A 17539-nucleotide genomic window follows, 5' to 3' on the forward strand; every position below is an offset into this window, starting at 1 on the left:
AGAAGCTTGGGCTGAAAATGAAATCCTATGAGTCTGGATTTTTTTTTTGGGGGGGGGGCTCTTTACTAAATACCTTTTCCAAGCATGGGCTTTTTTTTTTCCTTTCCTTTCTTTTCTTTTCTTCTCTTTCTTTTTTTTTTTTTTTTTTAAGGTTTTTCAAGGCAGGGTTTTTCTGTGTAGCTTTGGCTGTCCTGGAACTCACTCTGTAGATCAGGCTGGCCTTGAACTCAGAAATCTGCCTGCCTCTGCCTCCCAAGTGCTGGAACTAAAGGCATGCGCCATCACTGCCCAGCCCAAGCATGGGCTTTAAACCTCTGGTCTGCATATCAGATTCAATGCCCAGGCCCTACAGAAAGAGGACATCGCTTAAAGAAGAGATTCTGGTTCACAGAACCATAAGATAGCCACTATAGTTCTGTCCTGAATTGGTGTTCCCTAGCCCCTAGGTCTCAGTGTTCTCCACCAAAGATGAGAGAGAAATTTTATCTACCTTAGTCCTGGAGAGTTAACACAGCTAGAGCTGCCACCTCTTCAAGTATCCATACGTGTAAGGCCATGCTCAGCTTGCCTGCTCATGTCTTTTAAGCACTCCGATCTTCAGGAAGGTAGGAACCAAGTTTTAGTCACCATTATGAGTTATATCCGCAAAGCACCCGGTATTCCCTGGGTGTAATGCTCCCAAACTCAGAGAGTAAGCGAACGAAGGAATGATAGGGCAAGCCGGCTGGACAACCTCTTCTGATGGACAGAAAATGAGACCGTCAACTTGGAGATCTTCTGGAGCAGGTTATAGCAGAAGAGACTAAAAACTTCTCTGGCGTAAGTTCACGGTCTAGCTCAACCTAGTTCTCCATACCAGGGGAGGCAAAACCCAGAAATGACCTTACTCATCGTCTGTCTGCCTCTTTCTCTCTTTCATTTTGGGGAAGGGGTAGGATGAGGTAGAAAGTCAGACGAGGAGTTTCAGAACATCTAGGGATCTGATGGCGTTGGACGATCTCACTAGAAAACTCTCATCCTCCTGAGTACTGAAAGGCATTACCCTGGCCTCCCCTACGATGTCGGAGGGGGCATGCCTGGTGTTGTTTTGAGGCTGGGACACCTGCTTAATCCTGGCCCTGGTTCTGCACTGGTTCGTTCTTGGTTCACTACGACAATATTTGGATATTCCAGCCTCTGGGTTCTTCATATCTACCAAATCTGCCACATGGATTTGTTCAAAGTTTAGGAGCTGCTGTGCCCTTACTCCTCTTGGGCACACTTAAAGAGTGGGCACTGGAAGACACTTGCTCAAAGGATGTTACCTGTTTTAGGGCAAAGGAGACTAGAAGGTTCTGCCATTACTTTCCCCATAGCAGACACGTTGGAGAAGATCTCCTGGCTGGAGGACATAGGTACAATCTTGGAAGCTCCTACACCTTCAATTTGGGTATAGTTCGCTCCCTATGATAGTGAAAGGCTTACATGCAGCCTTAAGTCTTAAGCGAAGCATGTGGGGATACCAGTGCATGGTGGGCCAGGACCATCACTATGGACACGGTTCTTCCTCTCACCACCTACATAGTTAAGGGGATCAGGTTTTTCATTTCTAATAAGACTTGGATGGTGTACCAACAGTGACCGCCACTGCCATTTCCTGAATCCCTGCTCCATGCAAGGCCTAAGCTGAGCACTTCCATGGATGATCAGATCAAATCCTTACAGTACCCCATACAAACCAAGCACCCCATGGTCCTGATACTGTGCTGAGCAAACTCTGATTTTAAGAAGATGAACAATCCAACCAAGATAATAAAATGTATAAATGACAAAGCTAAGATCGTGTGACACTAGATACCCAGTCCTGGCCCACCATGCACTGGTATCCCCACATGCTTCGCTTAAGACTTAAGGCTGCATGTAAGCCTTTCCTCTATAGTGTACAACATAAACCTAAGCCACTCCTTCAGGACCAATACTTGCCAAGAAGGCAGGTTTTTTTTCAGATGTCATTCCACCCATCTGTCCGCCTTTAGTATGTTGAGTCTCCTGTAATGAATGGTTATGCACACTCATGCCTATGTCCTTCTGCTCCCTGGCTCTCTGTCTCTCAGTCTGGCTCCCACACAGACCAGCCTTGACCCTAACGCCCTCATATTCACACCACAGTAGGCAGATGGCTAGATTTCCATATGGACGCCCAGAATTTAAGGTTCCTACATGGGAATCTTCACAGCCTCCTTCCTGATAGTGCCTGCCTTATCCCTGAGACATGATAATGACTGCCCCAGCCACTCCCCTTGAGCTCAGAAGCCAAGACAGCTCCTGCTCTCTCATTACCAACATTCAGTACTGTCTGTTGCTCCTAGCCTGTTCAAGTCTCCCAAGGGAAGGTACAGTGACTTGAACAACATTATGATTTGTAAAAAACCCACTCCTAATTAGTTTGACTTTGAATAAAGAGGGCAATTATTTTTAAATTTATTAACTGCTGCCTGGCCGGAGAAGTTTCCAGATCAAATGACAAGGAGAGGCTATTTCTGCTCAGTGATGTAGCAATTTATATTACTGATGGGTCATTAAAACCTCGGGCACAAGACCACTTGTGTTTCCTGAGCCAAGATAGTGTCCGAGTGTCAAATTTCAAACCCGGAGTATAAATTAAGCCATTAATGGTATTTATCAGTTTATCTGGACTTAAAGAACTACTTACTAAATTAAGACGCTCTTGCTACTGAACCCAGGAGATGCCTTGGTTGTGCATATGACTGTGCACACACATGCATGTGTCTTCTCACTCTGCTTTGACTGAACAGAGTAAAAAAAGAAAAAAGAAAAAAAAAAAACTTCTGATGTGTAAATGAAGTATGAGCCTCCTGGGAGCTGCCTAGCGGTTAATTCCTCGCCGCCGCTCTGCAACCCAAACATTTTGGAAGCAGCAGTGTTTTGCAGTATGTATCTGTCATAATATAAAAGGTGTAAAATGATCTCTGTTTATCTCCTCAAAGTCTTTGCTGTACCCAAACAGAAAACCAGGATATGACAACAAAGCCTCAGCCCAGCCCCTGCCGGAAGGATGGCCTCCCTGAAGTGCCAGCCTGAGCCCATTGGAGATCTGGGGGGGAGAGGGGTGTCATGCACACCAGGATAGAAGAAATCCAGGCTACGTGGAGTCAGAAGGGGGAGAGGTGATGGTACCATCTGCTTAGCTTGCAATGAACTACAGCTAGCTTCTACTACATTCAGGGGCTCAACAATACTCTTCCAGACATAGTATCTCCCATGCTGTGTAGTATCCTGGGTTGGCTGCTCCCTCCCCACGTGGAGACCTTGGTCAGGGAATGACCAGGCCGATCTGAATCAGGGAAATTATATCCTACCCCAACACGAAGCTGTGGGCAGAGCACTGGGAATTCTTAGTTAAGTGGGTCACGAGGATGGCCAGGACAGGGCCATGAGTAAAACAGCAGCCCAGGCTCTCCCTGACCAACTCAGGCCACAGGCTCACAGACAGTGGCATGGCACAGCTCAGGGCAGGCTGCTGGGGAGCTATAGAAGGGCACTGAGCTTGGAGCTGGGTCAGGTTTCAGCTCTGCCCTTCCTGCTGGGTACCTTTAGGCCTCCATTTTCTTATCTATACAACTGGTCTGCTGAGGCGAATCTGTCAAGTTTGAGCAGCAGAGTCTTCTCTTCCCAGAATCTCTGTTCCTTCTCCTCTCCAGATAGCTCCTCTATTCTGTTAGTTTTCTGGTGCCACCTGCCACCTCGCTTGGCTTGCTGCTTCCTATAGCTTTAGTCCCTCCCTCCCTTCTTTTCCTTCCCCTTTCTCTCTCCCTCCCTTGCTACTCCCATTTCTCTGTTTTGAGTCAGGGTTTCCTCTGTGTCCTGAAACTTACTGTGTAGACCAGGTTGTCCTTGAACTCACAGAGATCCACCTGCCTCTGCCTCCCAAGTGCTGGGATTAAAGGTGTGCACCACCACGCTCCCAGTATTATTTTCAATATTACCTTGGAATCCCTCTCCTGGTAACCCCCCTCCCACGTGTGTGTATGTATGAATATGAGGGGGAGCCCTCATGTACCCCAAGTTGCCTTCAAATTTAATATATAGCTGAAAATGGTTTTGAACTTCTGATCCATCTGCTTCCATCTCCAAAGACGCTAGGATTACAGATATGCACCAACATGCCCTGTGTATGCAGTGTTGGGTGGGTATGGAACCCAGGAATTCATGCTGCCAGTAAGCAATCTGCCAACTGAGCCCGAACTCTGGATCTTGAACCTCCTTTCTAAACAGAGATATTGAATGGGGTTTACATGTTCTTTCATTGACAGTTAAGGGCAGCCTGGGGGTTACTACAGGGATCAGCAGGAAGTACCTCTATGCATGCATCAGAGGGAGGCTGTGAGTGCCACAGGCTCCTCACCAAGTGCCTGTTCTATACTAGTAGGTAGCTGATACTCTTAGCTTTGCGCACAGCCTACACCCAGCTTCTACCATGGCCTCTCACTCCAACTTCTCCACCCTTACCCTTATTTTTCTCAATCTTTACTGGGAAAGTCACATGAGGGCTACTAAGCACCCATTACTTCATCTCCACATAGGCTGATTTATCTCAGATGGAGTGTCTCTACTGGCAGAAAGCCACAAGGTATCTGAGAGAAAGTAAAGTTCCCAGACCACCCTTGGGTCCCCAGTGTTACTACCATGTTACATGGCCATACTGTTACTACCCTCCTAGACATGTGCCAAAGACATGAGAGGTAAGCATCGAGTCCCTGGGCCTGGCTGAGAGTAAATACCCTGGTGCTTCCCGTCAGGGATGCTTCTCCAACCTCTGGTTTAGGAGGAGGCCTGCTTCCCGCTGCTGTGAATTTAGTCCAGATGGACAGAGCGAAGGTACATGACAAAGTAGGCTCAAAATTCCTCTGCTGCTGACAGGCCAAGCTGGAGGAGTTCTAAGTATGATGTGTGGCCAGAGAAGTCACTGTGATACACACCCCAGGGCACTGTACAGAAAGTGTCAACCCCAGCCATCACCCAGAGGCAAGCACAAGAGAGTCCACATGAAAACCACCCAGTTGAGCCCAACCAACCTCAGAATACTTGGTTTTTCTAAAGGGCTGCTGGAATGGACTCTCACACAGCAACTAGTACCCGGGACATTCTCTCTGATCAACTCCCAACACAATTCTTCCACACATATAAATCAAGTCACTGACACTCAAAATTCTCCAGTGTAGCTTGGAGATGCAGCTCAGTGGTGGGTTGCAAACATAGCAAGCATGAGGCCCTAGATGTAATCTCCAGAGTTCTCCTCAAGATCCCGCATGGGACTATCTTCTCTATTCAAGCTTGTGTGTATATATCTACCTATACTAACGTATCCATATGTATTTATACATATGCATATATACATACACACATACATAAAATATATGAGGTAGCATATGTGGACCACCAGTTAAGTGCTCCTGACAATGACAGATTACATATGCACACACATACACAGTCACCCCAATTTTAAAAGCTACAATACACATAGCACGCATCATATCTATACTTGAAAAAGATATAGTTCAATTGATTATATTACATAACCATCACCATAGTCAATTCTAGAAAACGTTTGTCTTAGCAGTCAACCCTTATTTATTCCTGACATCTGCAGTCTCTGGCACGTACTAATGTACCACAGGTCTGTAACATTTGCCCATTCTAGACACCACATATGGACGAAGGCTGTATATGTATAACACATGGACTTTTGTGTCAGGCTTCGCTCAGTAGATGTTTTTAAGGTTTAGCCACGCTGTAGCACGTGTCAATACTGCAATCCATTTTACAACAAACCGGATTCATTGACCGTGCGTTCCTCACAGTTTGCTTACCTGTTAACTGATTGACACTGGGTTACTTCCACTTCACTGCAGCTATGGGCACTCACATTCAAGTTTCTGCACGGACACACATTTTTCGTCTCTTTGGGTAGACAGGAAGGAGCAAAACTGCTGTGTAATCTATGTGGTGATTCTATGTTTAAACCTCTTAAGAGCTTCCAGGTCGTTCTCCAAAGTGACTAGAGCTCCCTCTCCCCTCCCACCCGTAACCTATGAGGGTTCTGGTTTCTCCATATCCTCAGCAACACTTGCCGCTACCTCTGTCTTTTTGGAGAGCCACATCCTGATGGGCGGAGAGGTATCTCACTGTGGTTTGATCTGCATCTCCCTGGAGGCTAATGACACAGAGCATCTTTTTATGTGTCCTTCGGCTAAGTCTACCTTTGAAGTTACGTGACATTTCCTTTACCCGTTTTCTTCCTTAGATTTTTTTTTTTGTATTGGGTTTTCAGCTTGTAAGACCTCTTTTGTATTTCCTAGCTATAAACTTCACCTGTGATTTGCAAATTATTTTCCCTCTCCTTGTGATAGTTAATCTTCAGTGTCAACATGACCGGCTTTGCAATCACCTGGGAGACACACCGCTGGGCCTGTCTGAGAAGCTGTTTGCAAGGAGGTTAACTGAGGAGGGACATGACAGACTTGTAACCTCAGACAGTGAGCCAAAATAAACCCTCTATCCTTATGCTGCTTTTCTCAAGTACGCTGTCACAGTGCTAAAATGAGACTAGTAAATAACACACCCCTCAGAAGAACTCCTAGCACAGACAGAGTTAAAGCGAAGGCTCCGGGGATGAGAGGCTCACCCCACTTCCCGGCTCACTGGCCACTCTACTCTCTGTTCTTCGCTGTGCTCTTCGGAAATTATGAACCCTGCCTGGCCTAGAGACTTATCCAAGTGCAGGTCCCTCTGCTCTCACAGGCATCTAAGCAGCTCACACCTCACTTCAGGCTTCTGCTCAAACGTTACCTCCTCACAGAAGCCTGCTACCTTGACCATGTTATTCAAAACACCGCTTTTCTCCCTCTCATTTTCTCCCACAGGTCTGCTTTATTTTTCCTTGGCAACATCCACTTTAATTTAACATTGTATTACATGCTTGTCTTTCGTACTGTGTCCCAGCTGCAACCTCAGTTCCATGAGAGTCACAACTGTCTGTCTCCTATGCTACCATATCCTAAGGTCTACTAGCAGTCTGGACACCCTGCGGGGAATGCAAAAAGTATTTGTTAAATTGTATCAATCAACTACTCTCCACTAAATACCTACTAGGAGCCAAACCCTCTGCGAAGCACTGCAGGTAAAATAATTTTATTGAATCCCCACAAAGCATTATCTGACAGACCCATAGCATCATGCCCCCACATTCCTAACTGATGAGAAAACCCAAACGAGAAGAGACTAAGTAATTAATCCTCCATTCCATTTAGGATGAAACCCCAATCAGGATGAAACCTGGGTACCCCAACATCTGAATGATCACATTTATTCCAGCTCCTGCCTTCAGCAAGCCCCTACCCTCTTTTAAGAGTCCCTTTCTTCAGTTTTGAACTAACAGTAGCCTCCCTGTTAGTTTACAGGGTTCCCGAGAGATTAGCCAAGAGGAATCATGGCAAGAGAAGAGAACAGTGCCTGGCATAGCATGAACAACCAACCAGTGTGAACTTTGGCCACGACGGCGACAGAGCTGTCAATCACGGTGACGAGATGATGCTGACACTGTGCAATCAGCACTGTGGAATCTGACAGAGCTCTATCTCTGCCGGTAAACACTGTTCAAATACATCCCTGTGTGTTGATGGACATGTTAGAGATGATGGCACAACGTGTTACAGAGGAAGCATCAGCCACTGAGGCTAAACCAGGGCTTCTGAATTTCACCAGAGAGTGTGATAAAGAGGTTTCCAACCATTATTGAGGAGACCTTTGGCAACACTGCAGAATCCTTAGAGCCTCAGCAAGATGGAGCAAGCCACCTTGGGAAGATGGAAGCTCATTGCCTGATTACAGACAGAATCTTGGCATAACTCAGAACAGCTGGCTTCAGACCTGTCCTATCTGTAATGCTCACTCAGTCCCATGGACAGGAGTCTACACAAGCCCACTGCCATCCACAGAGACCCTCGACATGATGAGTCCATGTTTGGCAGCAAGAGGATGTCACCAAATACCCTGACCTTCGTGCTGTAATACTTGGTGGTCTGGGGAATAAGGTCAGGAACACTCACCAGTATGGGTCTGTCTGTGTGTCTCCAGGGCATCCTCCTTTGAGAACTGGGCACCACACTGATCACACACAAAGGCTTTGGCACCCGCTGAAAGAAAGAAATGGTTAACATTAGAACCGTAGTCCAGAGGGTGGGAAATGTCCTGGGTACTAGGGGAACACCTGGGATACTTGTGAAGATTCAGACTCAGAGGTAATCCATAGCCCCAGCAGCTAGCTAGCACAGACTACCTTGGACAGGTGACACCCACCTAGATCTCCCAGAAGACGAGAAATAAAACCAGCATGCCAAAGACAAACTAAGGCAGAGTCTAGGTAAGATGCCCCATGATGATAAAAACTGGTCGGAAACAAAAGACACCAACCAGAAGGGACATGCGCTGTTGCCTTGTAATTCATGAGAAAGTATACATTATATCTATCTCCACACCCTCTGACTCAGTACGTGCAAATTTAACTCACCGGTGACCCACTAACTACCACTTGCACTTGGCCACTTTAACACCCCTGCAAAATTTTCTCGTATTTTGAGGATTATGTCCAAATTCCTCCCTAGGATGCACCCAGCTCTTGCTGGCATACTCGTCCATGCTTCATATCCCACCTAAGCTGAGGTGACTCGCTGAAGGTCTGCCTTCCTCCACACTGGCACCTGTTCTTCCATGCCTCCTCTGCCACCCTGCATCCCTTAGTCCTTAAACCTCCAGTCATCCAGTCACCACCGAAGCCTCTGCTCTGGGACCTGTGCCTTCAGGGCTGGGCAAGGTGACTCACCTTCCTGTTACCCTGTGAACCTGACTCTCTGAGAAGCCATCCTGTCTACAGATGTATCTGCCTGACTCATGGTGGGAGCCTATGACAACCTAAAGTACATTCTTAGAGCCAAGCAACAGCCATATTTACAAAGCTCAAAGCAACGGTGTCACCATGTCAGCATGAAACATGACACCACTGGCTCAGTCGTTTTCTGCATGTCACCTAAGGGTCACCAGTTTGAAGTCTTGGTGCTTTTTCTTCAAAATGTCTTCAATATGCATCGCTCCACTGTGTGGGGAATCACCCTCATCTTTGCAGTATCATGCCTGAAACACTGGAAGACTCGAGGTTGGGTTTACATGGTCTGATCCTCCATTAAAGGTCATATAATTCCTCACACTTCTTTTTTATTGGATATTTGATTTACTTACATTTCAGATGTCATCCCCTTTCCCCATTTCCACTCCCTAGAACCCCCATCCCATCCCCCCTCCTCCTTTTTGATTTTATACCATTTTAATTACATGCAAGTATTAAGGTCAGTTCTAGGTTGAGGGAATAGCAATACAACAGAAGCAAATAGTCAAGGGACAAGCAAGACGATAAACACAAATAATCAAAGAACAAGCAAGGCAATAAACAAAATTCCATGATCACTGTTTCTAAGGGCTTATCAGGATGACCAAAATATCTGAGCCAACTTCCCTGTCCTAGCTCAAAGTCATTTTCATGTCTGAAGCCTGCCTCACACTTCTTTATATAAGAAACTCCCCATTTGTACTGGTTCTCAATTCCTTCATTTTTACCTCAGGGTCTTCCATAACCTGACCCAGTAAGCCAAACAACTCCTCAGCCAGACTGTCCCTTTGCAGCTTCTTTAAACGATTCCTCACTCCGCTTGTGTCTCTGTTCTAGTCTCACTACTATTAATTCAATGCCATTTCGTGTTCAAGACCATGCATCAAGGGCACGCCCTCCAACCATTGCTGTTCCGTCCCTTCCGATCTGCTCTGTACCGCTCAAAGTGTCCAAGCTCTTCCTTATGTGTGTTCAAGGGTCTTAGTAAGTGTCCAAGTATGCCTTGTAAGAGGTGGACAATATTTTTTTGCACGTTTGCAGCCCCCTCTGCTCTTCTCAATCCACCTAGGATTTGCCGTGGATTTACCATATACCAGGCATGATGCTGAATGCTGACTACGAATGACCACATCAAGTCCTGGCAACAGCATCTGGAGTCTACATCATTACTGTGCCCTACTCAGCAGATGAATAACCACAAACTCAGAGAGGTTAGAGATGTGCCGGCTATAACAAAGAACGAAGGCAAGACACAGATGTGCATCTCTACAGCCTGACTTCTGGAACTCTTAATCCTCTTTATCATCAGCCTCTTCGGGCTTCCATCTGCAAAGAAGCCTTATGGGTAACTTAGGCAGGCCCCTCACCCTCCTTGCAACAACTCAACAAAACCATATCACGCTACCCATTTTATGTATCAGGGTTTCATGGCAAGCTGCACTTGGAAAAATCGTTCCAGTATTGGTTGTAAAAAAAAAAATTCAAGGATGGACATAGTTGTACATGTGTGATTTGTAAGGTTCTATCACTCAGGGAACTGAAGTAGAAGGAATCATAAGCTCAAGAGCAGCCTGGGCTACATGGTGAGTTCCAGGTCATCCTCGGCTACAAAGAAAGAAATTATCTCAAAAGAATTAAAACAACAACAACAACAACAACCTGTGCCTTAAGGAATAAGAATCAAAATACAGAGACTTAAACACCAAAGAACAGTTCTTGTCAATGATGAGAACAGGCCTGTAGAACAAGAGGATCTCAGCCACACTGACCTCTATATTCCCAAGTAACAAACAGGCTACATGTACCCTAGACTGTGCTCAGCACTAGAGCTCACTGAATACCGGCGTGAGAGCACCCCAGGGCAGATGCAGTGTTCCTGAAGAGACTTCAGAGTAATTAAAGTCCCATGCCTCAGGTGACTGGGGCTGACAATTACCTGGAGGCAGGAGGAAGCCTGAGACAACAACCTCAGGGTAATCCTGAAAGCCACAGGATATCCTCAGGCCAAGCACCTGGCCCATGGCTTACAGAGCTTTGAAAATGAAGCCAAGAAAGCGTCTATGAGGACGGTGGCAAAGCTGTGTCTGTGTGTTTGGAGGTGACAGCCAAGATCACTTTCATCCATGTTCCCGGGAGGGAGTACATAGGAAATGCTTCAAAAAGCAGAGAGGGTCAGGATGGGGAAGCTGGGGCTGGATGGAGTTCCAGCTCCCTCACAACGAGCAACTTCCCCTGATCCTGAATCATTAGCCATCAATGATTTTCTGTGGATTTGCGAGGGATCTGATTCTCTTTGGTTCTATCCGTTCTCACCGCTCCCCGAAGAAAGACTGGGAGGGGTGGGCACCTCAGGGGCCCTGCCACTGCTTTGGAGCCCCGTAGTCATAATCCTAATCGAGTTAGGAACCCAATAGTGCTGCGAGCTTCAAAGGGATGTGGCGTAGAGAGGTTCTGAGAAACAGCTATCAATGGGGCTATAGGGAACATCTCACTTTCATGGCCGATGCTTAGAGAAAGGAAGGGAGGAGGGGGGGAAATGAAGGGAGAATGTAAACTATCACCCGGGGTTCAGGTGAAGATAAAAAACGGACACGCACACAGCGTCTACTAAACGACTACGTCCTCAGTCCCAGCCTGACCGTATCAGGTGGCCTTCAATGTCCCCCTCACTCCACACTCCCCAAGGGACTCTGAGTCAGCCTCCACATTCCACTGTTCCACTTGGGACCACAGACGATGGCTCCCACTGCTGGCTCCCCTCTTGGAGATGCTTGCACCCCAGGCTCTCCAAGGGTGAGGATCTGAGACCAGGGCCGAATGCATCAGATGAAATCCCCTCTCCCAAGTAGGCTGTACGTTAAATTGTCTCTGTAATGGCTGGCTCAGAGGCAGAAATATTTGGCAGCCCTGAAATTAAAAGTGATAAATTTCCTCGCCAAGCCTAGATCGATAATAGAGGCCTCATCTGTTAATCAATAAGACAGTCTCTGCCTGTTTACTGTGCATATGTTGTTCACTGCTGCCTTCGGTATGATGTCAGGTTTGCATTCCAAGCAACTCAGATGTGGATAAACCACACGGCTATTCCTGAAATGCACTACAGTGACATCATCCGGCCTCTGATACATTTGGAAAGCATCAATGGGAAGACTGGAGGATGGGGTGTCAAAATTGGCTATGCCAGCTGAATGAGGGTGGGTGCATATGGGCCTAGCAGCAACATTTACCCATACAAAATGTCCCGGGGCTCAGCCCAGAGGCAAAAGAACTCCAGGGACACAGCTCCGAAATGGTCATGACTGTCACAACCTCTCTACATGAGGTTGTTTCATGGGTACCCATCAATAAAGCCAGGAGGTGGGTGATAGTGTCCTCATGGAGCTTATAATTAAGACCCAAAAGCAGTTTAAAAAAAAGAAAAAGAAAAAGAAAACAAAACAAGCCAGGTAGTAGTGTGTGATACAGAGGCAAGCCGGGCAAGATGGGGACAAAGGCCAGGGTAGAGCAGCAGCCTTAGGTGAGTTGGCATCTTTGTGGGGAAAGTAGAGGAGAGGAAGCAGGAAGAAACAAGCCCACTTGTCTTTAGGCAAGGGAAGAGCAAGGAGACCAGGCTGGATAGAGGTAGGGGTCTGTGAGAGGAGTGGCAGGCAGAGGTGAGAAAGGGACACTTGGAGAGGGGCAGTAACGGGAAGGAGGGGGAGCTGGACACATCCAATCCATTCTGTCAATCACAGGGAACCAAGGAGAACAGGGGACCAGGCCTGAATCAGACACCTGATGCTGTGGACATCACTCAAGTCTTCTCACCTTAATGAACCTATGGCTCCCCGGCTATAAAACAGGTTTGACGGCATGTCATCTCGCTGACCGGCTGTTTCTTTGAGGCAGATGACAAATATTAATAAAAACAAAATTCCTTGTTGCTTAGAGACCACCGGTGTTACTAATACCTCCTAAGGTGACTGTGTTATGGTAAAGGCTCGGTAGCTGGGTCTGACAGAGTAGTTAGTTCCAATTTGGCAGAGGAACTCAGAAGCCATGACACTCAGGGAGCTAACTATGAGCATGCCATGCCATCTGTAGAATGGGGTCAGGAAGAGTAGGTCCCTCAGGGAGCTCACAAGTGAGTCAAGTGGATTGTGGGTAGAGGCAGAGGACCTGTACACAGCAGCTACCCCATCATCACCACCCAGCATTCCTTCCAAGCACTGCCTTTGTTGCAGTTTAAGTATGGCTGAGTTTACTGAGATGCTATGCAATGGTTTTTGAGGGCCATTTATTTTGTATAAGGTGAGTCTCACATTTGTAAAGACGTATGTCAAAATATTCTCTCTCTCTCTCTCTCTCTCTCTCTCTCTCACACACACACACACACACACACACACACACACACACACACACACACACCTTGTCTTGTTTATGTAAAAGAGAGTGACTGTTTTGTTGAGAGAAACAGAAGAATCTGTCATAGGACCAATACTTCAACATCAACAGTGATTCTGTTATGCAACTCTTAAATATTCCAGGGATGAGCCCCTATAGCCTCCCTTGGATCTGCTTCCAGTTTCTCTCTGCCTTCCCCAGCACACTTGAAGCTCTATGGGAGGTAGACTGGGGTATAACTGGCCTGGGAAGGAGACTGGGCATTGAGGACCCTGCCAGGCTGTTGCCTGGGGGGGGGGGGGTGGCAAAGTTCTGACTCCACCTTCTGAGCTCTGTACAGACCCTTTGTAGAAACTCTAGGACATATTTGTTTCTGGCAGGGACTTAAGAAGTTCAAAGGAAAAGAAGAAAAGGTTATAAAAATGGGGCTCCCATTTCCTCTTGGCCCACTGTATAAGTCAGTGCAGCAAACCCCTTCCCATCCCCAGGCAGATTTCCCTCAGCAGATCAGGATGGACACTCTCTGGCTGGCAGTGAGCTTCTTTGGGGGACGCCCTCACCTGTACGTTTGCCTGGAGTTTTAATAAGCCTGATTGTTAGAGACAAACAGGTTATCTTTGCTCCTGCCAGAGTCAAGGAAGCTCTCAGTATCACACTGAGGTAGAGAGGTGCCTGAAGAGCCAGAGTTTTCCAGTCACGTTTCCCTTCTGTGTCCCGACTTCCTGCTACCACCCAGGTTACACAGAGGCCACAGGTGGATGTAAAATCAGGTGAAGGTTTGGTGAGAAGTTGTAGACACTACAGTCCGACTGAGGTTGGAGCTAGTCTAAGATTTCAGCCAAGGGAAAGAGGGACAGTCCTGAGACCCCACCTACCCCCACATTCCTGGATCACAGGAATCAAATCAAGATCAGTCAGAGGCACTAGCAAAAACATAAAGCTTTATCTAAATGCCAGTATTCCAATGGCAGCGGGGGTGAGGCACAGAGGAAGCCACGACACTCCTTATAGTGGCCTTCTCCTCTGGCCTAGTCTTTTTGGCAAAATATAGAACCTCCTCCCTCATCTTCCTAACCAGAAATGGGTCTGGGAGTAGGGGTTAGAGTCCTGGGTATCTAGAAGTCAGTAAAAGATACTATACACATTCAGATGCAGAGGGATGTCTCTCTAGGGAAGCAAGGCTGAAGCCAAAAGAAAAGAAAAAAAATTCAAAAGTCCTCCCTCTTCAAAGCCTCCCCAACCCCCAAGCTAATAATAATCTTTGAAAAAAGGAACTGCTGAGGGGGTGGGGGTGGGGACACCTAATGCCTTGCCAGCATCTGATGTTGAGTAGTGTGTCCTTTTTTTTTTTTTTTTTTAATTCCTCTCAATTTTAAAATAAACATCTTGAATGTTCTGATGAGATATGCATGCCTGCTTACATAAGGAAGTACAGAGCGTACCAAAACAGCAGACCCAAAAAAAGCCTAAGCCGTCAGAACAATGAGTACAGACTCGGGCATTTTACAACAGGCCACAGTGTACAGTTTTATTTACAGTACCTCTTATCAGACGGAGAACAGCACACTGGCTGCCAGTTCCAAAGGCCAGCACTGTGTGTTCCTTCCCTCAAGGAGCTGTGTACTCCCGAAGAGAGCTGCCTGCAGCCTCACACCCGCTTTGGCTCTCCCTAGCTTTTGTTTCCTCTTTTATCAACAAAGTAAAACACTGGGAAGGATCAGTTTTGTAAGGGACACAAAAGGGAGGATGACACTAAGTGGAAGCCCACCAGGCCCAGGGTGGCTCAGGATGTGGCTCTACAATGCTACAGCTGACACTGTAGTGGGGACACAGGAGGTAGAGAGGCTAGGGAGGCATGGTCTCAAATCAAAGGGAGGGTGCAGAAAACCAAATGTCTGGGTGTAGCAGGTGTCTTATGAATTAAGGGTGGCCATGTGTAGATCCAACTGTTGAGTTGGAAAAATGCTGGTACTTTGGGGACAACCCAGGGTCCACTCTGCCCAAGATGAAACCTTGGGATGGGTTGGGGGCAACACCAAGGCTCTGCTAGATCTGAGAGAACAATACCCAACTACTGAACTACTGTACTGGAGAAGCAACATGGTGTCCAGTGTCCTCAGATTTTGCAGGAATCCTATAGTCTCTGTCTCAGGTCCCAAAGGAAAAACACCACCTTGTTCCATATTCTTCCTGCTTGAACCAGAAAGACTTGGAAAGAACTTCCGTCATAGTTCTTAGTATCAGAGTCTAGCCTGATGGTGTGCACGTGCACACGCACACGCACACACACAGTAGAAAGCTGAATAGTAACGTTATTAAAAACATGCATTCTAGAATCAAAGAAAGTTAAGTTCAAGAACTCTACAGTTCCTAGCTATTCCCATGAATGAATGTGTTGCTTCCTGCGTGTACCAGGGACAAACTGTTAACTGTTAGGAGACATTTTTCACCCCAGGAAAGTGAAAAGACAAAGAAAAGAGAGAAGTCGTACACTCTGATAAATCTTCATTCGGCAAAAGTGTCACTAAGCACTGTGCTTCCTTTGGGACCCTAAGGCAAAGCAACAGTTAAAAGGAAGTCAGAGACAAGAAGCCTCTCCAGTCTGTTCCCATCGTCACAATTTTAACATCATCATTAGCTTCTAGTCACCCAAGTCCACTGACTGTTGAATTATTTCAAAGAAAATCCAAATCTGATGGTAAACCAATCTCTCTCTCTCTCTCCTCCCTCCCTTCCTCCCCCTCTCCCCCCCCCCTCTCTCTCACACACACACTTCTCCTCTTCTTCCTCTTCCTCCTCCTCCTCTTCTTCCTCCTCAAGTCTAAGAGGGTGGATTTGGAGTGTCTCACCTGACTATAGTCTCCAACCCACTTCCCCTGAGCAACTCCCATGAGTGCCTCCTACTCTAAGGGCTGTGAAGGGTGAGATGCTCTTCCACATACATTATACTGCTGGAGACCAAGGCTGAGGTCAAGCCCAGGGAAGTCCTACAGTGTTGTGGGTTGGGCTCCTTGTATTGTTGGTGGCACAGTGTAAACTCTGGAGCCTTTCATCTCTCTTTTAAAGGAGACTGTTCCCCTTCAAACAACAGTTTAAATAAGAAACTGTGAAGAACCCGGTGCAGAGTTGTGTCCAAGTCATCGTCACTAGGGTGGTGACAGACTAGTTTCATGTCCTCAAGCCGATGAATAACAGCCCCTAGGATTGTGCCTCCCCTTGTATCCTCAAATCGTGAGGGGAAGGCCCATTTCTGAAAGTGAATGGCTTGGGTAGACGAGACTCTACTTCAGTGCTCGTATATACACATCCCACTGCTTGGGAAGGAAGACAAGTCCGCACTTTCAGGCAGTATGGTAAAATTACCAGCTCAAGAACAACTAAGATGACCCCAAAACCAATGAAGAAAGAACTTCTGCCATAGTTCATTCCGGATCTCTGTCACTGCCTAGCCTGTCAGAGTATGGAGGAGCCTTGACTCTCCCTTCGCAAGATCTAAAGTTTACCAGAGAAACACTGAAAGGAGTTGGGTAGGAAGAGACGCACCCGGGAAGGTCACAACAAAGAAAGCTTGATATGTATACAAAAGGGAGTGTGATGGCTCACAGCCTTGACACTGGGAAGGCTTAACTGGCTGTATTCAGCGAGGGGGTGGGATCCTCTGTTCAGCAGGGAATTCTCCCTGGTGTTAATACTCTGATTGGTCAGGTGGACTGATGGAGCAGAGGGACCAGAGTTCGGTGTTGGAGCAATTATTAGCCAGGACCCAGGATGCACCAAAAAAGCCACACTGAAGACCGGGTCCTGAGCACCAGGGACATAGGACTTTCCGGTGTTGGGAGCGGCTTTATCTAAGGAAGTTGGCATTGCCATCTTGGCTAGGTTCTTTTTTAAAACCAGGAAAACAACAACGGGAATTTCAGCCATTTTATGGGATACAAAAACCCAGCAAACTCTACACATCTTCTTTGATGAGCTCACTTTCGGACGTTCAAGAGAGAAGTTCAGAAAAGTGAGAGGGATTTCTCCTGGCACCAAGCATCCCCAAAGCTGTCTGTCACCTGAGCCTGTGACTTCCTCTTATCATCCTTAAATACCACACTCCTTCTGTCGAGCCCTCAGACTCCTTGGTCCCAGGCTGATATCCTAGGTGCATGCACGTGAGCATGCAAACACACCTGTGTGCATGGACCACGCTTGGGGTCAGATTCACAAGGT

The 17539-nt window shown here is 46.9% G+C and overlaps 1 protein-coding gene across 3 annotated transcripts in view; it reads right to left on the minus strand.

The window, feature by feature from the left end:
- The window catches only part of Zbtb16 (zinc finger and BTB domain containing 16), a 181218-nt gene that overhangs the window by 53832 nt on the left and 109847 nt on the right, over window positions 1-17539 (minus strand). For all 3 annotated transcript variants that reach the window (XM_076925074.1, XM_076925075.1, XM_076925073.1), the window contains exon 4: window positions 8109-8195. In XM_076925074.1, the coding sequence (XP_076781189.1) occupies window positions 8109-8195 (87 nt within the window). The remainder of the gene's footprint in view (window positions 1-8108; window positions 8196-17539) is intronic.

Source organism: Arvicanthis niloticus, chromosome 26, assembly GCF_011762505.2.
Source record: "Arvicanthis niloticus isolate mArvNil1 chromosome 26, mArvNil1.pat.X, whole genome shotgun sequence".
Taxonomy (NCBI): Eukaryota; Metazoa; Chordata; class Mammalia; order Rodentia; family Muridae; genus Arvicanthis; species Arvicanthis niloticus.